At 43.3% G+C, this 22,117-nt stretch overlaps 1 protein-coding gene across 1 annotated transcript in view; it reads right to left on the bottom strand.

Annotated features, from left to right (window-relative positions):
* Positions 1-22,117, bottom strand: part of ITPR2 (inositol 1,4,5-trisphosphate receptor type 2) — a 361,003-nt gene that overhangs the window by 265,214 nt on the left and 73,672 nt on the right. The window contains exons 3-9 of the mRNA XM_019544387.1: positions 15,540-15,655; positions 13,859-13,945; positions 13,018-13,176; positions 7,456-7,554; positions 6,559-6,642; positions 4,868-5,014; positions 3,317-3,412 (exon numbers count right to left, since the gene is read on the bottom strand). Coding sequence (XP_019399932.1) covers positions 3,317-3,412; positions 4,868-5,014; positions 6,559-6,642; positions 7,456-7,554; positions 13,018-13,176; positions 13,859-13,945; positions 15,540-15,655 — 788 coding nt within the window. The remainder of the gene's footprint in view (positions 1-3,316; positions 3,413-4,867; positions 5,015-6,558; positions 6,643-7,455; positions 7,555-13,017; positions 13,177-13,858; positions 13,946-15,539; positions 15,656-22,117) is intronic.

The raw sequence follows: 22,117 nt of genomic DNA, 5'->3' as shown, positions 1-22,117 counted from the left end.
TACCTCTTGGGTTAATGTACCCAGCATGCGCTATTGCCGGTTGTTTTTGTCTGGTTGGTTTTTTTCCAACAAGAGCACATTTGGCTCATATTCAGATTCTGGTCCCCTGGAACCTCCAGGTCCTTCTCTACCATACTGTAGCCTAGCTAGTCATTCTCCAGTCTGTATTTGTGCACACAATTATTCTGTCCCAAGTACCAAACATTGCACCAGTCCTTAGTGAATTACATCTGATTGATTATAGACCATTTCTCCAGTTTATCTAGGTAATTCTGGATCATAGCCCTGACCCTCCAAAGTATCTGCAACTCCACCCAATTTGGTGTTATCCAAAAGTTGCATTCAATCCTGTCATCCAAATCATTAATAAAGATCTTAAACAAAACCAGACACAGGACAGACCCCATGTGATACCTTCTCCCAACTAGATATTGAGGATAATAATTCAAGAAGCTTCTCAATTATTCTCAAGATCTTCCCTATACACCATTTTAAGGACAATTACCATATTTACTTGAATCTAAGATGACCATGAATTTAAGATGACACCCCCCCCCCCAACAATTAGATTCTATAGATGGAAAAATTATGTTTTTAAAATAATTTTTCAGGTATAAAATTTAATTATCAGAGGTTTGTCTTGAATTTGTCCCCCTCTCACATCAACAGCAGGGAAAATAATGGCTGGGAGTCAGGTGACCCCTTTGGCTCTGCCCCACACCAACTTCTTCCACCTGCAGCCCCTTTCCCACCCCTGTTCAGGCTCTGTTCCCTGAGCACATGGAACTGAGGGGAAAATTTGGAACATAAGAGACCACAAAACACTGACTTTGAAATAAACATACCTGTAGTAATCTGCATATCGGCAAATTACTATAGGTACTTACAGACTTTGTTCATCCAGAATTAATGTTTTTTCTTGTTTTGAAAACTCCTACACGGTTAAGCACAGATGTTTCACAACACACTTTTTGAGCAGCACTTCTGTACTAACCTATAAATAATACAAACTGTGCATGATATTTGTCCAAAGCCAAAAGGCTCAGGAATTTCCACACAGTTTACTGGGCCAAGCCCCAAGAGACTGAACAGCATTTAAAACCATGGTGACCTCACAGCTCAACACCATTCAGTATGTGTGTACCCCACAATGAATCCATATGATAATTAGCACCTCCACTCATTACTAGAACTAGGTGTTCTTGTCATGAGCCCTGGGATCCTCCAAAAATTTATATGAAAATGACCCATGGGGCTGCCTGGGGTCATCCCTCATAGAGGATGGGGCCACACCAATCACATGCGACAGGTGGAGAGAGGAGAAAATACAGCCTCTAATTTACACAGATGTTTCATGAAGTCTGACAGACATTTAAGGATGGTAAAGAAACAAATATTAGGAAATGGGAAAGAAAGGTGCTGTTCAGCTGTGGGAGAGAAGAGAAAGTTAAAATGTGTGTAATGTTGCGGCTCACCGTGAGTTGAGAAAGAACTGGTGCTGAGGGGGACTGAACACAATGGGTTCTATATTTTATTCAGATGGACTGCACTAACCTAGGCTTGTGGTAGGTTCCATCAGCATCTCAGCCTTCTTGGCTAAGACCAAATATAGACAAGCTTTAACAGATCGCGTCTAGCTGGTGTCAGCTGACAGAGTGCTACTGACTTCACAGCAGCCAAAGATCCAGCTCCTGATTTTCATTAGCATGTGTCGCAGGGGCACTCTGGTGCCCTGCTCCTATGAAGAGATACAGGTGCCAGTTGCTGGGGCAACCGCAGTTGGTCAGCTGACCAGAAAGGGGCAGGGCCTGACCTATATAAAGGTGATCCAGGCCGAGGCCAGGGAAGCAGTTCCCCTCTGGCAGCCGAGGAAGAAGGAGCTCTGCGGGAGCAAGCAGAGTAGGGAAGCCTGATGGCCCGAGCAGTTTCTGGTCAAGGATACCAGGTGGAGGAAGCCCTGGTAGGGAGTTGAATGAGGGTCAGCCAGGTTGCTTAGAGTTTATGTTGTAGCCCAGGGGCTTGAGTTTTCTGTTTGTAGTTTTATAAAACCGGAGGACCAGGTGAGGTTAGTAGGAGTTGGAGGAGGCCTCAGTGGGGCTCCATGGCGATGTGGGGACCCCGGTGCCAGGGAGGGCATGGTATTGAGGGGGCATTGACCCCAGCCCTGCGAAAGGGGCCCGGCAGATTTAGGGGCCAGGCACGGCTACGGCCACCTGAGCCCGAATTGTGAGGAGCACCAGAGTGGGCACCGGCAAGAAGCCCAGAGGGTGCTTGTGTTAAGCCCTAGGGAGGGCGTATAGGAATAGATGCCCCAGGGAGGGCACACAGGAAGAGAAGCCCAATCACAAGGCAAAGCCCCAGGGAGGGTGCCGGCTGCGTGACAAGCCCGGGGGCGCCAACGAGTGGGCGCCGGCTGCGTGACAAGCCTGGGGGCGCCAACGAGTGGGCACCAGCTGCGTGACAAGCCCGGGGGCGCCAGTGGGTGGGCGCGGAAAGGAAAACCAACCAGATAACGTCCGAGACATCTGCGAGGCTTGGGGCATGGTACAGGGGAGGTTGGAGCCACGCATAGCCCATAAGGCTGGGGTGCACCAAGTCAATCCATACAGAACAGGGGCCAGGATAAACAAGAGCACCGTGTCCAAGGGGACAAAAGGTAGCCTCCATTATAAAATTAGATAACATCAAAGATGTGGCGGGCAAGAACGAGGGTGCTTGATCGCCAACTTGGCACAGTAGGGGGCATTGGAGAGATCATCGCCGCTCCTAGGGCCCCGTGCCATGACAGCATGAAGGAAAACTTTTTATTAAAAAAAAAAAAGATGACAAGAAAATCAAAAAGCCTGTAAAAAAATAAATGACTCTCTCACATCAGAAGAGAATCCAGTAGTTTTGCTTCTATTCCTGCCCTGATTTCTTTGATCAGCCTTAGTAATTACCCTATGTTTAGTTGAACTCAGAAAGCTTTAATCTATATATAGCTGGTTGGGTCAGCAAAAATGAGTACTCTGATTCATCTCAAAAAGCTCCCCAGATAAAGCAGAAGCAAGAGCAGAAAGATAAATCAATCCAACTCTGCTAAATCAAAAACAGTGATGTGCACTGGTAAAGCGGATGCACTGGTACAGTGATGACAGAAGCCTGAACGGCACAGTTGAAACCAGCTTATATTTGTCCTGCCATATAGAAATCGTTTCTTAGTAATACCTTAGCAGCTCTGAATTAGCAGAATGTCTAGTACTTAGTTGCATGGCATGCAGTGCTCTCTTGCAGTTTTGTCACATGATGTCACTTATCATTTAGATGCTGTTCTTACCTCTGCAGCTAAGTAGTTCCCAGTCGCTAGATGTTTAAATCTGAACAAGCTATTCCATTGTCCTGCTCCTCCCCGGCATGGATCATGATGTACAACCTACCGGCAGAAATACAGATGGACAATCATACCAAGAAGCTTGAGGATCATACTTAAATACCTAGGTCACTGATAAGTCACTTTGTGCATTCAGAGTAACCCTTAATTATGTTGAGATACTAATTATACTCCAGCTGTTCCTGACAAGAGTCAATATACATTTATGTAAACTACATGATTAGAAATATTCTGCAAGCAAGAGAAATCCTATGCATTACCACTTAACTGCCACAGATAACAGCTGTTTATATTTATATCTCACTGTGCGCCAGGAAGTGTACCTCCTTCCATGTTTCATATTTTAATTCATCTGCCAATGCAAACATTACAGGCCAAATTCTGCTCAGTGAACTGGATGGAGCGAATGCAGTTATTCTATATTTGTACAGGCATTAAGGAAACCAAAATTTAATCCCTTTATTTCGTCAGCTCTCACAAAAAATTCCAGAACTCTATATAAACTTCACCAAAGTAAGTAATGACTGACTCAACAACCTCACTTTGATTTGAACTGAGACGGATATTCTTCTTTGTATGTCCTTGACTGATCTTTCTAACTGCCTTCCAATCAGGTATTTCTGTTCTCCCAATCACAGGTCAGGTGACCCCTGCCTATGCAAGGCACACCACCGAAGTCCTTACCCAGACAAAAAATAGAAGTTTGCTAGAGTAATGAACTGTGTGTTTTCAGTGCATAATATCTGTCCAGGATTCTGGATCCTGGGAAAAAGGAGCTTTGTGATTCAAGTAAAAAAAAATAAAAGTTCTAATATATACTGGCAAGGTATCTGTATTCAGCAAAGTGTGTACATTTAACAAAATACATGGTCATGTAGACTCTCATGGCCAAATCTGAATCTGTCTTGTAGACATAATTCCCCAAAGTCCTTTTTAGTAAGTGTCTAAATCACTAAAAGTAATCCAAATCAACCCTGCTCCATGGCTGCAAAATCACTGAGGTATTCCTTAAGTACCTTAAGTTTTGGCCTCAAAAGATCCCAAGGATTCAAGTCATATCTATGGCTTGGATAAAATTTGCACCTTTTACACCAGTTCTGGATTTGACCCTTTTTCCTTTTATTTCAGGACCAGTGCTGGCCCACAATTTTTTGGAGCCCCCTGCAAGAAATAGTTTTGGGGCCCCCTGCCACAAAGAAGCCAGATAGCTTAGCTGTGGGGCCCCCTGCAGCTGCAGGTTTCACAGTATAGGATGTGCCAGCCTTGTTTAGGACAGACATATAAAGAAAGAAAACACCCTCTCCCCATGCCTATTCATTGCAAAAAAAGCATCTCATAAATGTTCATTCAACCTAAACTGCTTCATAAGATAATACTAGCTACTGGGAGGTGTATGATGATAACAAATGACCATGAATTATTCATGTTATGATGAATGTTATTTTTACTGAACACTGGTCTTTGTATCCTAAAATATTTATAATAGACAAAAACTACCTCTATTTCCCACAACGCTTTGGAACTTGTTGCAGAAGTGGCTGACTGACGCAATGTTGTACGAAGAAATATATATTGATTCTTCTCATATTCATCACAAGTCAGAAACTTCTCTTGCTCTGCATGAAACAGTCTAACAACATCTCCCTGGAAGAATATGAAAGACAAGGGTTACTAAATGGAAAACAAAGCAATGAGATTCTCTAGGTCAGGCTGTGAACCAAGTAAAACTGGAACAGGTCCAACAACACCATAAGAATCAATGGGAACGTGGGCTGCTGGAAGTGGGTTCCATTTACTTTTTTCTCCTGTTGCTGAGGGAGGTCACTTTTCAGTTTCACAGAAAATGAACAGGCTAGAATTTGAAAATGTATGCTGAGAGAAAATATATAAAATGGTAATACAATTAAAAAAAACCCTACTTCAAAGAATAGTGCTGACAATGAAAAGACAATGAGAATACACCTGTGGTCACAACTTCATGCTGATTTTCAAATTTTAGGAAACTGTTTTAATTGAGTTTCTGTTTCACTCCTCCTGACAACTTTGGCCCTGCATTCTGCCAAGGAAACAATGCCCCAGCTATTCCTGCACAAGGCATTGTTTGCAAAAGGCTGCGTGCTCATGCTCCCATGCTGAAGAATCATGTTTACCAGGGACCTCGCCAGCTCATGAGGCTTCCACTGCCTTTCTCATCCTTCTTGAAATCTCAGCTGCTCCAGCTATTATCACACAGGCTCTCCTCTTTCACTTTTTGGCCTCCTATACTCTGCAGTACTACCCCTTCTCAACTCTCCTTCTGCCTAACTGGTTGTTCTATCAGGGAACAACCAGTTGAGAGAAGGTAATGCTCTCAGGGAGACTTTTCTCCTCTACCTTACCTCTCTCATAACTAAAGCCAAAGTGACAGGTGCAATTCTCCACTGTCTTCCACACTGTTACTTCTTACGTCTTCAGGTTTTTAGAATATGCTAGAGTTCTGATCCAGTTGCATTATACATGGATGGAAAAGAGGAGGCAATAATTATGCCAACTGCCAGGCAATGGAGAATCAAGGCTCTCTCTCATCTCTGGAATGCCAGCTTGGACTCCTTCCTTCCCCTCGTTCCATACACCCAGGCCAAGTCAACTTCATACCACTTCATCTCCCACAACCTTTTTACGATTCCACCTCTCCTCTCTGCTCAGACAATTCTAATTCTCATTCCCACTTTATCATTTTCCATCTTAAAAACTGCAACATCCAGGCCTCTGACCTTTCTGCTAATTGCATGGCCTCTCATTCCCTCAAAGAAAATAGCCACCCATCATAGCCCTCGTCTCCAAATCCCCCTAATTATATCCCTCTTTTCTACTGTATCAGATACAAGCTTCATCGTTTCAAGGCATTTCACAAGACTGCTCTCAGTTGTTGCTCTTGTCTATCACTGTAGTGTACATATCCCCCCTGCTGGGGTGCCAGGAGTAGCCACTTTCTAACAATTACAGCTCAGAAAATTGCAGGAGGTGGTGGTATGCATTATGAGGTAGTGACAATAATCTGTTAAAATGCAGGATATCCAGTTTTTGCTTTAGAGAGTTTTCTAGTTCTTGCTGTTTGCAATATTTCACTTAGGAACAGTTAACCTGACGATGTCATAATAGCTATGAATCTTGAAATTAAAGTTTAAAAATATGTAATTTATACTTACTCCTTTAAGTACATCATCTCGGTAGCTACTGTATTTCATGAACAAAGTTATTTTCCAGCTTGTATTGCAATTTACAGCATTTACCTGTTGTAAAAATATATGTATATAACTAAAGGTTTGGAAGCTCTTTGATCTCTTAACAATGTTTTACTCACTTTAATATGTAAATGGTAGCAGTAAAATCTTTGAGGTAGAGACCATCATTTGTGCAGTACCATGAAAGCAGGCCCCAAGCTTGCTATCACATTCAACGTGATAACTGAACAGTGACAATGAAGGCTATCCAGCAGGCAAAATGTTATGTTCTGTTAGGGTCCAGTCTTGCAAACATTTACATCTGGTTGCAGTGTTTACTAAGGAACCAGGTCTTTGGGGTCTGCTACAATCAGTGAGTCCCTGGTACTCCTGATATTGATTGCTCCCAAGAATCTTCTACCCTCCTGGTCCAGTTCACATACACCAAACTCAGAAAGGTTCCTTGTGGGCATTCCCCAAAACCGCTCTCAAGAACAACAGAGACCAAGGTCTTCAGAACACCCGAGGCGAGGACATTCCCAAAGCAGTTTCACTGCTGGATTTGTAGGTTTGGCACACACGAAGTGAGGGGAAATGAGAGGGGAGCATGCTAGGGAACATCCCACCTTGAGAGTTCATGAATGTAGCGTGCACATGCCCTCAGATACTCAAGAGCCTTCAGGAGGCACCTGTTGCCATGCAAAATTTTGCCTTGAATAAACACACTTTGGTTTTCATTTAGATTAGCAAGTGGACCATCCATTTTCTCAGTGGTAGTGTCAGCAGAGCTGAGGCTGGTGTATGTTGTTGGCTTTTAGCTTATGATGGGGCAGGGAATACCACATTCTGCCATGGCAGCTACACCTCTTATGTGGAACTCACCTCCTTGCAGCCTGGGTTATCCAAAAGCTCTATACTGCTGGCATGCAGAGGCTGTCCTGCATTGACTGGCATCAGTACAACTTTGTCCCCCACAACAACCTGGAGGTCAGAAATAAATGACTATTTAGACATATATAATTATCCAATGAAACAAAGTCATACTACATTTTTTTAAAATTTGATTCAGCATGCTCAGATCACTTGGCCAAATTATGGTGCAGCTAACTCATGGATCAGGGAACCCTTTCCAGTCAGTCAGATTATGCAATTTGGCAGGTTTCAAGATTTCACACTAATAAATCTCATCAATCTCAATGAACTTACTACTCAATTATTCAACAATGACTTGGGGGTGAAAAATAGTCCTGGGGGCCTATAAATTCCAGTTCTGTAGAAGCAACTAAATCCAGATAGAAGTGGCTCTAACTGATCTCCACTCCCAAGTACTATGAGCCAAACAGCAAACAAACCCTGAAAATAATCTGGAGTTTGGCACCAGGATACAGCTACATCTCTTGCCCTGAATCACCATTTCCCAAAATATATATATAAATATTTGATTCCACAACAGCCAAGATTTTCCTGCACCAAAATCTATAACTACTATGGTCTCAGATCTGGAATGAATTAAACTAGCCTCAGGGGTACTATAAATTATGTCTACTGGCTGTTTCCGTAGGGATTATTCACCATTTGAAAATCAGAGAAGTGTAAGCATACCCTTCCCTCTGCCTTGAAATTCACAAAACAAAGGGGCTGCTGTTTGGCATGGGGATCAGATATGCCAACAAAAAGATTCTCCTACCCCAGACTAGGGGAATTCCCTGATGACCAGCTAGAGTCAGATTGCAGCCCCTTTGCATTGCCTAAACTGCAAATGGAAGTTAGTTCTGAAGAAATCATTAAAAATAGTCTCCAACCTAAAATTGTAGTGAAGTGTCTTAAGAATTCAGCTCATACCTGAGGAAGGAAATAAATTCAAACAGAGTAACACCATTAGCTCTGCTAAAACTTTGGTGCTGGTGCTTGGATTTGGCTACTGAATTCACAGTATGTCTAAGCACACATATAGACACATGCACGTAAAAACTACTAAGTGCCTAATAAAAACCGTGATCTAAAAACTGCCAGGTGAAATGCTGCATGAGCCATGCTTCTTCAGAACACAAATGCATACAGATGATTTCTGCATTGATCAACATTTGCCATAAACACACTGAGCCAAATTCATCTTTTGTGGAACATCACTGAAATTAACACAGATGAATACAGCACATTTTTGAAGGGGGTGAAAAAAAATAGGTTTCACATTCTTTAACAAGAGTTAAATAGACATCGATTTTAAAATGGTGCCATCATGCTCAGAATACATACAAAATCCTATCATATCTCAGAAAAAAAAGAAATTAATTAAAGAAATCCAGGATAATGACAAAAAGGTGCATTTACAGTGCATTATGTATACAATACATTCCTGCATGCCATGCTTCAGATAGACTTTACTTACAGCAATATATGAAGTTAAGACCACACAATTCATTTATCAAAATAAATCACCAGGCTTGCATCCTGCAGAGTTGAGTCAGGACTTCAAACTCCACTGAAAATACAGCTGTATTATAACAATAACAGGACTGAGAAATACACACTTCTAAGCATCCCATTTAAACAAAGGTCTTTGAGGAGACTGAAGAGGGACAGGATTGAGGAGAGAGACACAACTCTGATGCCCTCAACACACAATGGGAAAGAAATTGTGACTTGATTTCACAATGCCAGCCTCAACCTCCCACCTGCCTTCTTCAAGTCCACACCAGCACCTTCTCATCTGTGCTGGCTCAGCTATACTGGCTGACATACTGACAGACTGAGTGACAGTCCATGCTGCCGTCATTTTGCTTCCCACCTCTACAGAAGTGATTCCATAGACACTGCTTTTCCACCCCCACCCCCAGACTCTGAAGAAATAAAACCACAGAGAGCAACAAAAGGACAACTTATTCTTCTGCATGGCTACCTTGGGCCAGCTTCAATTTATTCTAATAAGAAAAAAAAATGAAAAAGAGAGCTGTAATATCCCTAAAAGGCAGATGGGGTTTCTCTTGCATAGGGAAATAACAATTCCTTCCTGCCCACCCTCTGGTGCAGAGGACATGCTAGCCATAGGAGGCAGGACCAGAACCTGTTACACTCTTGAAACCATGGGCTAGTGAAGTAGCATCTAGGAGGGCTAGTACTGGTGGCATAATTCAGAGCAACCTCAAGGTCCAATACAAATCTAGAGTAATGACACCTAGATATCTCTGCAGATATACTGTGACCAGGAATTGTGACTACAACAGTCATAGGCATAACCAGGAGCCTTAATATCACTTGCATGTGTACAATTACCGGTAAAAGTGCAGCAACAGGGACTTCAGCACTGGCTAGCTAACTGGGGTGGGTACCCCAAAGTCCCAAACAGGCCTGTACAGCCCAAGTTTAAGCCTGTCCTGTGCATGTTAGGTTCAACCATCCTGCAGGTTGCTGGGTACCTGAGCATCTTCACAACTCTTGGCATATCACCAAATCTAATGTTAAGCAAATTAGAAGTGGCAGAGGACCAAAAATCCACAGTCAATACTGAGTAAATTCTGCTTGAGATGAAGTTACAGGGAGTTTAGCTAGTCACTTCTACAGAGATAGGTTCTAGCCTCAATCAATCAAAAAATCCTACTGATGTAAGATGTCGTTTTGCTCAGCTAAGGATGTCAGAAATTGGCCCAGAATTCCTATCAGTTACTGTAAAATCACAGTAATGCCCTTTCATTATTTTTTGACTTGCATAACTAATTGGATGTTATAATGAACCCAAGCCATAGACTGTCTGAATGATTCAACCAGCCACCTATAAAAATGCTCCAGAGATGTATTTTTTATCATTTATAAAGAAAGTTCCTCATTTTAGAATAAAAAGAAAAGTAAATCTCACAATTTTAAGCAGGCATGGTGAGCTATGTTACAAATCTCATACACTCCAGCAGCTCCCAGGGGAATGTATTATAAATAGGTGTACTGGTCCCACAATGAACCATAGCTTCCTTTGTTGAGACATGATGGCCTGTCATTAATCTGTATTTGCACAATTTGTCTTAGACTATCTGATGTAAGTGAGAATCATCCAGATAATATTCTGAAGTTTTAAGAACTAGTTATAAAGATTTTCTAAAATGTATGTTATTAAAGATATTTTGCTTTTTTTAACACAGAAAATTAAATTATAAAAACATATTTTGTCCAAATAAAGTTGGACACAACATTCAATCTAGATACTAAGATCAAGGGGAATGAAAGCAGTTTAACCAAAAGTCTGTCTTTAACTCATCCACTGGATTACCTTTCAAATGGGCCTTGTTTATGCAGTGCCAAGTGGTTTGAAAGAAAAGCACTACATAAATTGTCTGATAAAGGAGCAAGCAAGTGGTAAGCATTTGCTACCCAATACAGGAAGGAATGGGTGCACAAAAGATCCTGCCTGCTAGGGCTGGGCAAAGCTTCGGTCACTGATTTGGCCCAATTCGTTGGTTGACTCTCCGAATCCAAATCGAATCAAGGGACCGTTTAATCTCTCCGAATCAAATCAGAACCCTCCGAATCCATTTGGAGAGATTCAGAAAGATTTGACGATTCAGATATAGACACAGCTTTAAATGTTTTTCCTACATACCTCAAGGGACCAGGCAGCTTGTGAATGCTGAAATGCTGGGGCGGATGGAGCGTCCTACAGGAGCATGGGGGGCTCCCCAGCACGCTTCGCAGCAGACCCAGAAGTGGACCAGAAGCACTTCCAGGCCACTTCTGGGACCGCTGGGGAGTGCGCAGGGGGCTGGCGCCTCCTGGGTCTGGGAGGGCACATGGGGTCCCCTCAATGCCGATCACCGAGCCGGGATCTCAGCAGCAGACCTGGAAGTGGACCAGAAGTACCTCCAGGTTCACCACCAAGCACACAGGGCCCCTACCCCCTGCACTCCTGTGGGACACTCCATCCGCCCCAGCATCACAGCATTCACAAGCTGCACCTGGTACCTCAAGGCATGTAGAAAAAACATTTAAACCTTGTCTACAGCCAAATCACTGATTTTCCAAATCAGCATCTAATCTTCAGATTTGGATTCAGCCGAATAGAATCAGGCACAGTGATCTGAATCAACTAATTGAATCTCTGTCCCCAATTCGGGCCAAATCTGAATCAAATAAGGCCTATTTTGCACACCCCTACTGCCTGCTGCATGACAGACAGGAAGGGATGTTGCTACTGGGACAAGTGGAGAGTTCCTGCAGTGTTCTTACATCCTCCCAGTAGCACGGCTCCCTGTTCCTAAAAGGGCAGCCTGGAGGAAAAGGCTAAGGACTTGCCAGTCTGGTTTGACACTCATAGGTAATAGAGATGGTGATGAGACTCATCTGAAGAGGAGTCAGAAAACTGTACGATGTGTCTGCTTGGCGGGGCACATAAGGAAGCATTTCCAGCTCAGCACAGGAGTGTTTGGAAACAGGAGAGACTTAGAGCCTGTGTGAGGGAGAGCTGTAAGCAGTAGGTATGCTCATGCAGGAGTCCCGGATCAAGGCAAAAGGCCTGACTTCCTATGCAACTCTGATGGATAGCTTGCAGCAAGCTAGGAAAGAGAAAGACACAGAAAGGTTTGTCTCAATTCCCAGCTAAATAGTTTTTGGAGTTTCACCCTGAATGGAGAAGACAGGTGGCTGCACAAGACCCTGGGTCACTGGGGATGGAATAGGACTCATTGGGTGTACTTGTATTATTCAGAAGTACAATCAGAAGCCCTGAAAAACAGGGGGCTGAAATCCTTTGGTTAGGGGTGTATTTGTTGCTGAGCTCAGGAGCTAGCTGCAGCTTATGGTTCCCTGCATGAGGGTTGCAAAGGCCATTTTTTTCCCACAAGGCAGGGGAGAGAGGAAAAAAACACCAACTTGGGGGTCCAGTCCAGTCCTCTAAAATAAGCCCTACATAGAAAGGCCAGAGTTTTATTCACTGCATTCAGAAAAAGCTGAAGAAGTGACTGACTTTCTCCCTATACCTCTCATATATATAGCTCTACTTTAAGAGGACACAAGTAGCTGAACATATTGAAGAAATGCAGCATACTTGCTAGAAATATGTCCTGTTGCCTTTTACACTGAATGTTTTTAAAGTTTGTAAGTTCATTTCAGAATCTAATGGCTCTTTTCTCACAACCCCACCACTCCCATACACAATAGACAAATTCTCAGGTGGTAAAAATCAGCACAGCATTGCAGAAGTCAGTTACACCATTTACACGAACAGAAATTATTTCCTGTTATGCAATATTCTAGAGAGCAGAATCAAACCATTATTTTCACTATGTAATTTGATGTGACATTCTATATTTATACAATGTATATTAAGCAAAGACATTATTGAAAAATAAATGTCCCATTTCTTTGAGGGACCTGATTGACACCAGTACTTAAGTAAAATTTTTCCTGCAATTCTCTGTTTTCTCCCAAACAACTTATCTTATGCCCACTATTTTCACCTACATTGTCTCCTTCACTCCTCAGTTTCCAAAATGGCTGGATGTAAAACCAGGACCCCTCATTCCCTGCAGTATCCAGTGAGACCCGCATAGCATTCTTCTCCAACAGAGCTGGTAATCTTTTATTGACCGTGAGGTATTTGTTGCTTTTTATGTGCAGTAACTGTGGATAAAACAAATAATTAGGATTCTTCTTATCTTCCTTCTCCTAGTCAGGAAAGGGGATTGTTTCAAAGCATTATAGCTATTGTTCATCCCTTTCATAAAGGGAAATAAAGACAAAAATCAATTCAGAAATCACTATCAAAGTCTACTGAAAAAGCTGTTACTGTATCTAACACCCAAAAAGGAACAGAAGAAAACATTAGTGATGAGATTATATGGTATATTATATTCTATGCATAAAGGACACCTGTTAATGAGATTATTCAACCCCATGTCTTATACTGCTTGAGAATATAAGCTCTCACATTTATGTCACAAAGAAAAAATGATGCCAGTTATTTAGTTCAAGTTGCACAGCAACTTTTCAACAATTATACTGACATATATAGTGGAAATAAAATATGTATATTTACATCCCTATTCCAGATGGAAGCAACAAAAAGCGCATGCTGAAATGCATGTTATTGCAAATAAATTAGACAACAAATATGCAATAGTTCTGGTAATCTTTAAAACAAGAAACACAAATACAATATTACAACTTCTACCAAGTTTTGTTTACCTGCTTCTATGACAACCAGAACTGCAATGGTTAGTTTCATGTCTCCAGTCCCCTCTGACATGAAACAACTGTTTTCTTTCCACCCCTGAGAGAAGACAGATGTATTTCAGTGATTTACCTGTATAACATTGCTGTATTTGACGATTTCACCCAACAACTTTCTGTTCTCACTTTCATTCTGCTTCTGCTCTAGTTCTGCTGCATGCTGCAAAGGAATCGTTCGTTATTTGTTTAAATAGGAGATCAATAATAGGAGGCAGCTGCTGGAATGGTTAACAAGTAAAGGAAATGGCACCACATTAAAAAAGGCCTTCTTCAGTCTGCAGAGTTTATTTGCACTAGAAATACAAACCACTGAAATGCAGTCTCTTTCTACAATAGACTGCTACTCACTATAAATCACCTAGATGCTGTATAATCATTCAAGTTTTTATACTATCCAGAATATATTCAGAAATATAAATTATTTCTCAGTGCTGTATTTTATCCCAAATTTTAAAAACGTAGAGCTGCTTCTCCACCTCACTTTCTCTTGTAAGGCAATCAATATTTTAAAAAAGAATGCTTCAAAAAGGTACAGATATTATAATCCTAAATGCTTCTTGTTTTCCAACTATTTAAGTTGGTCTAATAAAAGATATCAGATTCACCCAAAGAACCTTGTCTACCTATGTCCTTAGACCAACACGGCTACAACCTACACTCCAGTTATGTTAGCTTTCACAGCTAACATATATTCCAGGTATATAGTACCTTCATCCAAGATTCTCAAAAACACTTCAAAGTACATACTGAAATTATACCTATTTTATAGAAGCTTGAAACACTGATTCTGCAGTGCCATGTGCTGGCAGACAATTGTGCTGCCAAAAGTCCCAGTAACCTCAGAAGGGCTCAGTACAAGCACACTAATATGCTCACATAAGACATGTCACAAAATCAGAAGCTAAGGCAAATGCTTAAATTCAAGAGGAATCGGGTGCAGAGTTCCAATTTCCAGTTCCCTAATTCAAAGCACCCTACCTCCCCATTGTTTGTCTTTCCCCCTTGCCTTGAGGTAGTAGTGCTGAATGATGCCCCTTTCTTGTGTAACATCATGTCAACAGGTCAACCTGTTTCACCCAACCCCTAAGGCTGTCAATTCAATCCCTTTCCAGTGACAGAATTGCTTCCCCACAACCATTGTGTCTTGTCCAAGAGATGTGTCCATGTGATACTAAGCAAGCAAGAAAAAATCATTAAGGCCTGTGATTCCCAAACTCTGGGACGTACAAAGCACTGCGACATCTCAACATTTCTCATAGACCACCAAGCACCCTCATCATCAAACTTTTAACTGAAAAGGGGGGAGCTCTGCACTACTTTGGGTGCTACTGATTTGTGCCAGAGATAAGAAAAACAGCCTTACTGGAGACATTTGTATTAAAGGTATAGGAAATGGCCCCTCTGCTCAATTCCTAGATTTCAAATCTAAAATGACCCACTGAATTTTAATAAGGGCCTGATCCCCATTAACTCAGTTTGTTCTTTAATAAGCAGACATAATGCCAAAAAAGTTCCTGAAAGCAAGTAAAGACACTGCTCCCACTCCACGCAGTTTACCCTCTGAGGCAGGACAAAGAGAGGAAATAAAAGCCAGTTGAAGAGGCAAGTGGGCAGGGAAAGGAGAACATAAAGGAAGTCCTCATATGGACCAATCATTCTGGTCATTCCCAAGGCATTTGCTATTGTTGTTGCATGATATTGTTAGTCTAGAGCCTGAAGATTAAGATAAAACTACAAATACAGCTGTCTCTTACTTGTAGTTTCTTAAGTAATGCTGCTTCTGTGTGGTTTCCTTGCTTCGCCTGTTTGGCTTTCCAGTACTGCTTTTGTGCCGAATACCGGTTCATAGGACACACCTTGAAAAGGCAGTCTGCAGAAAATTGATAAAATACCTATCAATAGTGTTGACAGACACTTCCCTTCTGTATTAGATGCTATTCTATGCAATATCGTGTTACCACTGTGTTCAGGCATAACTTAGATTAGATGGAACAGACTGAGAGTAATGATTCTATGATTCTATTCTGTACCATAACTGTGAAAAAACAGCTGAGTCAACTATAAATCCTCTTGCAGCTCCTAGCTTCCTGAGTGATTATGTAACTTCCCTACAACCCCAACACCAAGCTGTAGTCCACAAACAATATGCCAAACTGCATGCTTTTTCACCCTACTCTTTACCTTGGCATGGTCTTGTGTTTGTATTATTTGAAAACATGTTACTTCTGCAACCCTAAAAATAATCATCCTAGGTTTTTGGTTTCAAACATCTGGACCCCAGTCCTTTTGGTACTACTAAAACAAAAAAAAACTAGAGTCAGTCAGATGCAAGCTATTAGGAATGTTAACACTGTGGCCAGTTCCCTCAATTGGTTAAAAAACAGGATAAATAGCAGAGTAATGACAGTTGATCTCCAACTTTTGTTCTATCATTTAGAGAGTTAGATTTAAGGGTTGCAAACAATATCTGCTCATTATCCCACAGCAGCAGGGTTGATTCCAAAGTTTTCTGCTGTTCTTAATAAAATGCCCTTTTCTCATTCCTTACAGTCATATAAAGAAACATTCCACAGACCCAGACAATAATGTACCTTGCACAGACATTTTTCCAGTACAATCTGAGCAATTTACCACCTTTAATGTATTTGTCTTGAGAACATGGAAAGTATTGCTAGCCCCATGTCACAAATGGGGTACTGCTGAACAAAAAGATGAAGGGTTAGATGCAGAGAAGCTATTTGGGTACTTAAAGCAGTACTTAGATGAATTTTAGGTGTCTAAGGGACAGACATTCTTTGGGTATCTCTAAGTCCAATTCTCTTCCACCCTATTCAAGTCACTGAAAATCCACCTACTTTTGTAACACACCATCATCTTACCCTTGAGAATAAGTCACAAGTAAGCAGTAAGAAGGTCTCCCCAGCCCTGATGCATTAATATCTTTTCAGTAACTCAAGAAATATGGAATATGATCATACTGTGGTATCTACATCCATTTACATGCCTAAGAGAGGGAATACAACCTGGCCCTAAACCACAAAATTAATCCAGGAAAACCTACTTACTACCTGCCCCTAAAGACACCTGAATTAATTTAGCATTTACACATTGTGCTTCAGTCCCACCTCCCCCTTTCGATGCAGCACAGTCCGCCAGTAAGTGTCCCAAGGTAAGTGTCCAGGTGGGAGCGGGCAGGGTTCAGCCACCACCCTTCTCCATGCTAACTGCTGCCCAGAGCAGCGCTGTGGGGCAGTCATGGGCTGGACACAGTCAATCAACAGAATGCAGTGTTTCTTCCGGGCATGCACTGTGCTTGGTGCAGGGGCACACCAAGATTTAAGTGCCATTTTGGGGGCGGGGTTGACATCTGTAATCAGCCAAAATGTTTTTAACACTATGACTTCCTATGTGAAATCTCTAGGTTTATTTTGTGAATCATATTTGCACACCCAACAGTGTTAACATTGGGTGGCACCCCACAGGACCCTTGAAAGGCTCTCAAGAAATCCCAGGGTGCTGGAGCAGCCTGGCTGAGGGTCACTGGCCTACAGACTCCAGAAGTCTGTGCCACATCTAGAAAGATGGTTGACCATCCATATAAACTGCAGATATCTCATTTTGGTTATTTTCCTGGGGAACAGCAGGAGTCCCTCAGAACTGCTCCGCTCCCACACATCGCCTTGGGGAGCAAGGAGGCACATGACGTCAGGGATCGGGAGCAGAGCAGTTCCCCAGAGCCAGCAAGCCTGCGGAGCAGTTCCCCGGAGCCAGCAGAGCCCGCGCCAGCCCCAGCCCCAGCCCCCGCCTTGCCTCACCTCGGAGAGGAGCCACTGCCTGCCCCGCATGAGGCTCTGCCGGCTCCAGGGAACTGCTCCGCCGGCTCCAGGAAACTGCTCCGTTCCCCAGCCCTGATGCCACGTGCCTCCTCGCACCCCGGGGTGATGCAGGAGAGCAGAGCAGTTCCCCAGAGCTAGTGGAGCCCACGCCAGCCCCCAACCCCAATCCCTGCCTCGCCTCAGGGAGGAGCCACTGCCTGCCCTGCATGGGGAGTGAGGAGCTTACCTTTGGTAAGTGTCCCATACCAGCCCTGGTGTCTCCACCGCACTCCGCACCCAGCTCCTCTCCAGGCGGATGCACAGCCTTAAAGGTTTGTGTGTGGCAAGATTTTTACTCGTGCATGGCCACGCATGCGCGCACCTTAGAGGGAACACTGGGCGAAGGAGCCCTCTTGTGGCCTAGTGGATAGGACATTCAGCTGGCAGCAGGGATCCCTCTTTTTGTCTAATATAAAGTGCATACAGTCCTGAAAGCAAGGACCAGAACCCCAGGGCTTTCTCCTCCCAGCTAAGTATCCTAACCACCAGTCAGGTTCCTACTGCTTGCTCTCCTGGCCAAACAATTCTCTCGTTCTTGGCAGAATGTCCCAGCTTCACCAGCAAGAATAGAGGTTTCTGATGGAGCATGAAATTGAACCCTGCTCTCAAAACTGCCAGGCTGCCTCCATAACCAGTAACCGTTTTCCATCTGATCAGCTCAGACAACATGACAAAGCAGACAAAGCAAGATGTATTCTTTAGCAGCGGTACGAGTAGACTCACCCAAATGTTTCCCCATTTAGAAAATGGGAAAGCTTAAAATATTAAAATTTTACCTGGAGGGATGGAAGATATGGAATTGTAGGCACATTAGTAACAGAATCCCACATTCAGTTACACTTGATAATAATTTAAAAAACAAAATGCTGGAGAAAAATCAGTATTGGGAACTAACAAAATGATTAATAATTATGGCTTTATTTCTGAACCTCTTACTAACCTAAGGCCTGGATTTTCAAAAAATGTGAGAGATAGCAGGCACACAATATCCCACACCTAGATTTTTTTTTTTTTTAACTGATGGCCAGATTATTTCCTCTCAGGGTTAATCCTATGTAAGAGAAAGTAAATTTTAGGGATCCTCAGTTCTCCTCCTTGCTCTCTGCCTTGGTGCAGGAGAAGCGAGGTGGTAGGGAGCTAGCCGCTCTGGTACTCAGCCATCCAACCCTGTAAATGTATCTGTATAAATGTAGCATGGATTTAGACAACAGATCAGAGAGGGCAAAGGAGGTCAGTAATCGGACCTTCAGTGTCTAAAGGAATGAGGAAGCTCCTCTCTGCCACAGCCTCATCTTTCAGAATTCTCCCTCCCTCCTCTTACGTCTGAACTGGGGTTGCAGCTGGTACAGAAATCAGAAGAAGTGCTTCCTCCTCTTTACACCAGCAGATACTTCTGTCAAAGTGTAAATTCTCCACAGGCCAATTTAAGGACACTGTGTAGTGCTTATGTGGTACAAACTGTTCCTTAGCTAACAAGAATCCAGCTATGAGTGTGTTTTGTTTACTTATCTATTATTGAACTTAGACTTAGATGGTCACACAGTTAAAGGCACAGTGATCAAATATCAAAAATCATTTAAAAATAACCCGTCAGCAACTCCCTACAGTCCTCTCAAAAAACACTCAACTTTCCAGAAGTCCCATATAACGCCAGTTAGGACTAAATTTTAGGTACCTGAGCATTAACAACGAGGACCAAAACTCAAGCTTAGCACACACTTTATTGTTGTGCTGAACATCTAAGTGTCTCTACTAAATATACTGAAAATTTAGTTTGCATATTTTCTGCAACATAGTTAACTATTATCTTAATCTCTATTTGTACTATCAGAAAGAAGTCAGTATTTGTAACCTGGGGAAACTAATGCAATGCAATGCTAAATCCTGCTTTTAACCACTGAACTGAACCAGTAGTCAATGACACTGCCTAATAGGGTTGTTCAAAGCTTCGGATCATGATTCGGACTCGGAGATGATTCGGATGATTTGGAGACTGAATCTACGAATCCGAATCAAATCGCGGGAAGCTTTAGACTTTCCAAATCGATTCAGAAAAGATTCAGGGATTCGGCCATAAGGTATAACGGAGAATCAATGAAATATCTGTAACGTTGTTGTATGTTGGCTGATTCAGATGAAACTTGCAGGTATGGTAGCCTCTGCTGAGTTTCAAGGTGATAGGTGCAGGGGTTTCTGGGAAACTGCACCCCAAAGTTGTGAAAGCAAAACGTGTGCATGTTAAGCCACAGTGGGCTGTAAACTGCAGGGATGGTAGCCCTTGCTGAGGCCACAAAGCCTGCCAGCTGTCAACGAGATAGGTGCAGGGTCTTCTGGGTTCTGGGGCCCTGCACCTCCAGCTGCTGACAGGCAAAACTCATGACATAGTTTGTGCAACTGTGTCTGTCTTGGGGAACTGGTGTGGGGCAGGGGATGGAACTACTGCAGGCCTGGCTGCTAAGCTACTGTGTTACCAATCAATCATGATTCACTCAGGGACCAGCTCAATACACAGTAGCTAGCTAGTAGCTACTGGATAATGAGTTAATGAGCAAGCATTAAACACCTACAAAACCACAAACTAAGGAGAGGAAATAATCAATACAGAGCTGAACTGCTTCTGCTCCAAGACAGAGACAGTCAGTTGCCCAAGCACCCATGTCACGAGCATTGCCTGTCAGCAGCTAGGGGTGCAGGGCCCCAGAACCCCTCCACCCATCTCCTTAACTGCTGACAGACTTTGTGGCCTCAACAGGGGCTATCAGGCCTGCAGCTTTCACCCTGCTGTGCCTTAACACACACAGTGTCACCCATGTCACAAGCTTTGCTTGTCTGCAGCTTCTGGTACAGTTTCCCTCAAACCCCTATCCCTATCTCCTTGAAACTTGGCAGGCTTTGTGGCCTCAGCAGGGGCCATGACCCTTGCAGTTTTCACCCTGCTGTGGAGTAACACACGCATGTGACATGAGTTTTGCTTTCACAAATTTGAGGTGCAGTTTCCCCCAAACCCCTGCACCTATCTCCTTGAAGCTTAGAAGGCTTCATGTTCTCAGCAAAGGTTACCATCCCTGCAAGGTTCATCCAAATCAGACAAAAAAACAACAAACTTATAGATATTTCATTGACTCCCCATTATACCCTATGGCCGAATCGGCTCCAAAGCTTTGGAGCCAATTCAGCCAAATCGAAGCGGGAAACCAATTCACAGCTTCGAATCGAATCACTGGCATCCGAACCTGCCAAATCCAACTCCAAATCAAATAGTTCCCTATTCACGCAGGCCTAACTGCCTAAGTTAACCACCATCCTTTTTCTGAGTACAACCTGTCAATCCACAGCAGCACATACAGAAATTCCCAAACACCATGTTTGTAGTAGAATGCATTTCCTGATGCTTTCCTTTGAGACTGAGTGAAATCCAAGGCCATGTCCAGATGAGCTCAGATGTTTTTTTCCCCCAGGACAAACTGTCCCTGGGGAACTGTCCCTGGGGAACGCCTGTGCCACGCGTGCTTTGGCATGCAGTAGGTTACCTCATTTGGGGTAGAGGAGGCTGAGGCCAGCAACTGTGCTGGCCCCAGCAGCCTTACCTGGAGTCCTGGGGACCTCCCAGGGCTGCAGACATGGCAGGAAACCTGGCTAGCAGCCAGAGCATGACTCCAGCTGGCCAAGCTCTGGTTTTTGGCAGCACACGCCATCCCACTTTTTCTTCAGTATGGGTTTTTTTGACCCTGGGATTTCCCATGTGGTAAAATTGCCCTACACTCCTCTGTTTTCAGGAGGCATGGCAGGGCCTTTCCAAGAAGCAACTGTAGCTGAAAGGTGCACGAGCCTACATGACAGTTTGGTTCCAACGTGCCTCCTGAGAAACAAAGGTGACTAGGATAGCTCTGCCTGGTGACAGCAAGACTTATCTCCAGACTGCCACTATCAAATCAATTACTAACATATTAACTGATAACAGAATGATAATGTTTATGTTGTAATATGAATAATATATTTAAATTAATTTCTTTAATGGGGTTTGCTAAATTTTGAAACATTTTGACTCAAATCCAAAAAGGTTGATTTGATTGTTCCAGGAGGCGCTACAGAGGCAGATTCTGATTTCAGTTTCACTGGTAAATGCAATAGCTCAGCATTTAGGCTTCTCCCACAGCTCCTCCAGCTGTGCTTAACTCTGCCCCAGCAGGGGGAGCCACAGAGACCTATGCCTTGCTGCTGCTTGCCCAGCCAGTGCAGGGGGGTGTGATGCAGGCATAGATTGCTCTGGGTAGCAGCAGGACATAGCCCCTGCTACCAGCACTTCTGTGCCTGCATCAGCACTGGGAGTAGGGGATCTGCCCTGCCACCGCTTGCCAGCCAGTGTGGCAGAATGCGGGATGCAGGCACAGCAGTGCTGGGAGCAGGGCCCATGCCCTGCTGCCACTTGCCCCCTTCCACCTGGAGTGAGCTGCGCC

The sequence above is a fragment of the Crocodylus porosus genome, unplaced genomic scaffold (assembly GCF_001723895.1).
Source record: "Crocodylus porosus isolate Cpor-Errol unplaced genomic scaffold, CroPor_comp1, whole genome shotgun sequence".
Classification (NCBI taxonomy): Eukaryota; Metazoa; Chordata; order Crocodylia; family Crocodylidae; genus Crocodylus; species Crocodylus porosus.
The sequence above is the reverse complement of the archived record's forward strand: the minus strand, read 5'-3'. Positions and strand labels throughout refer to the sequence as shown.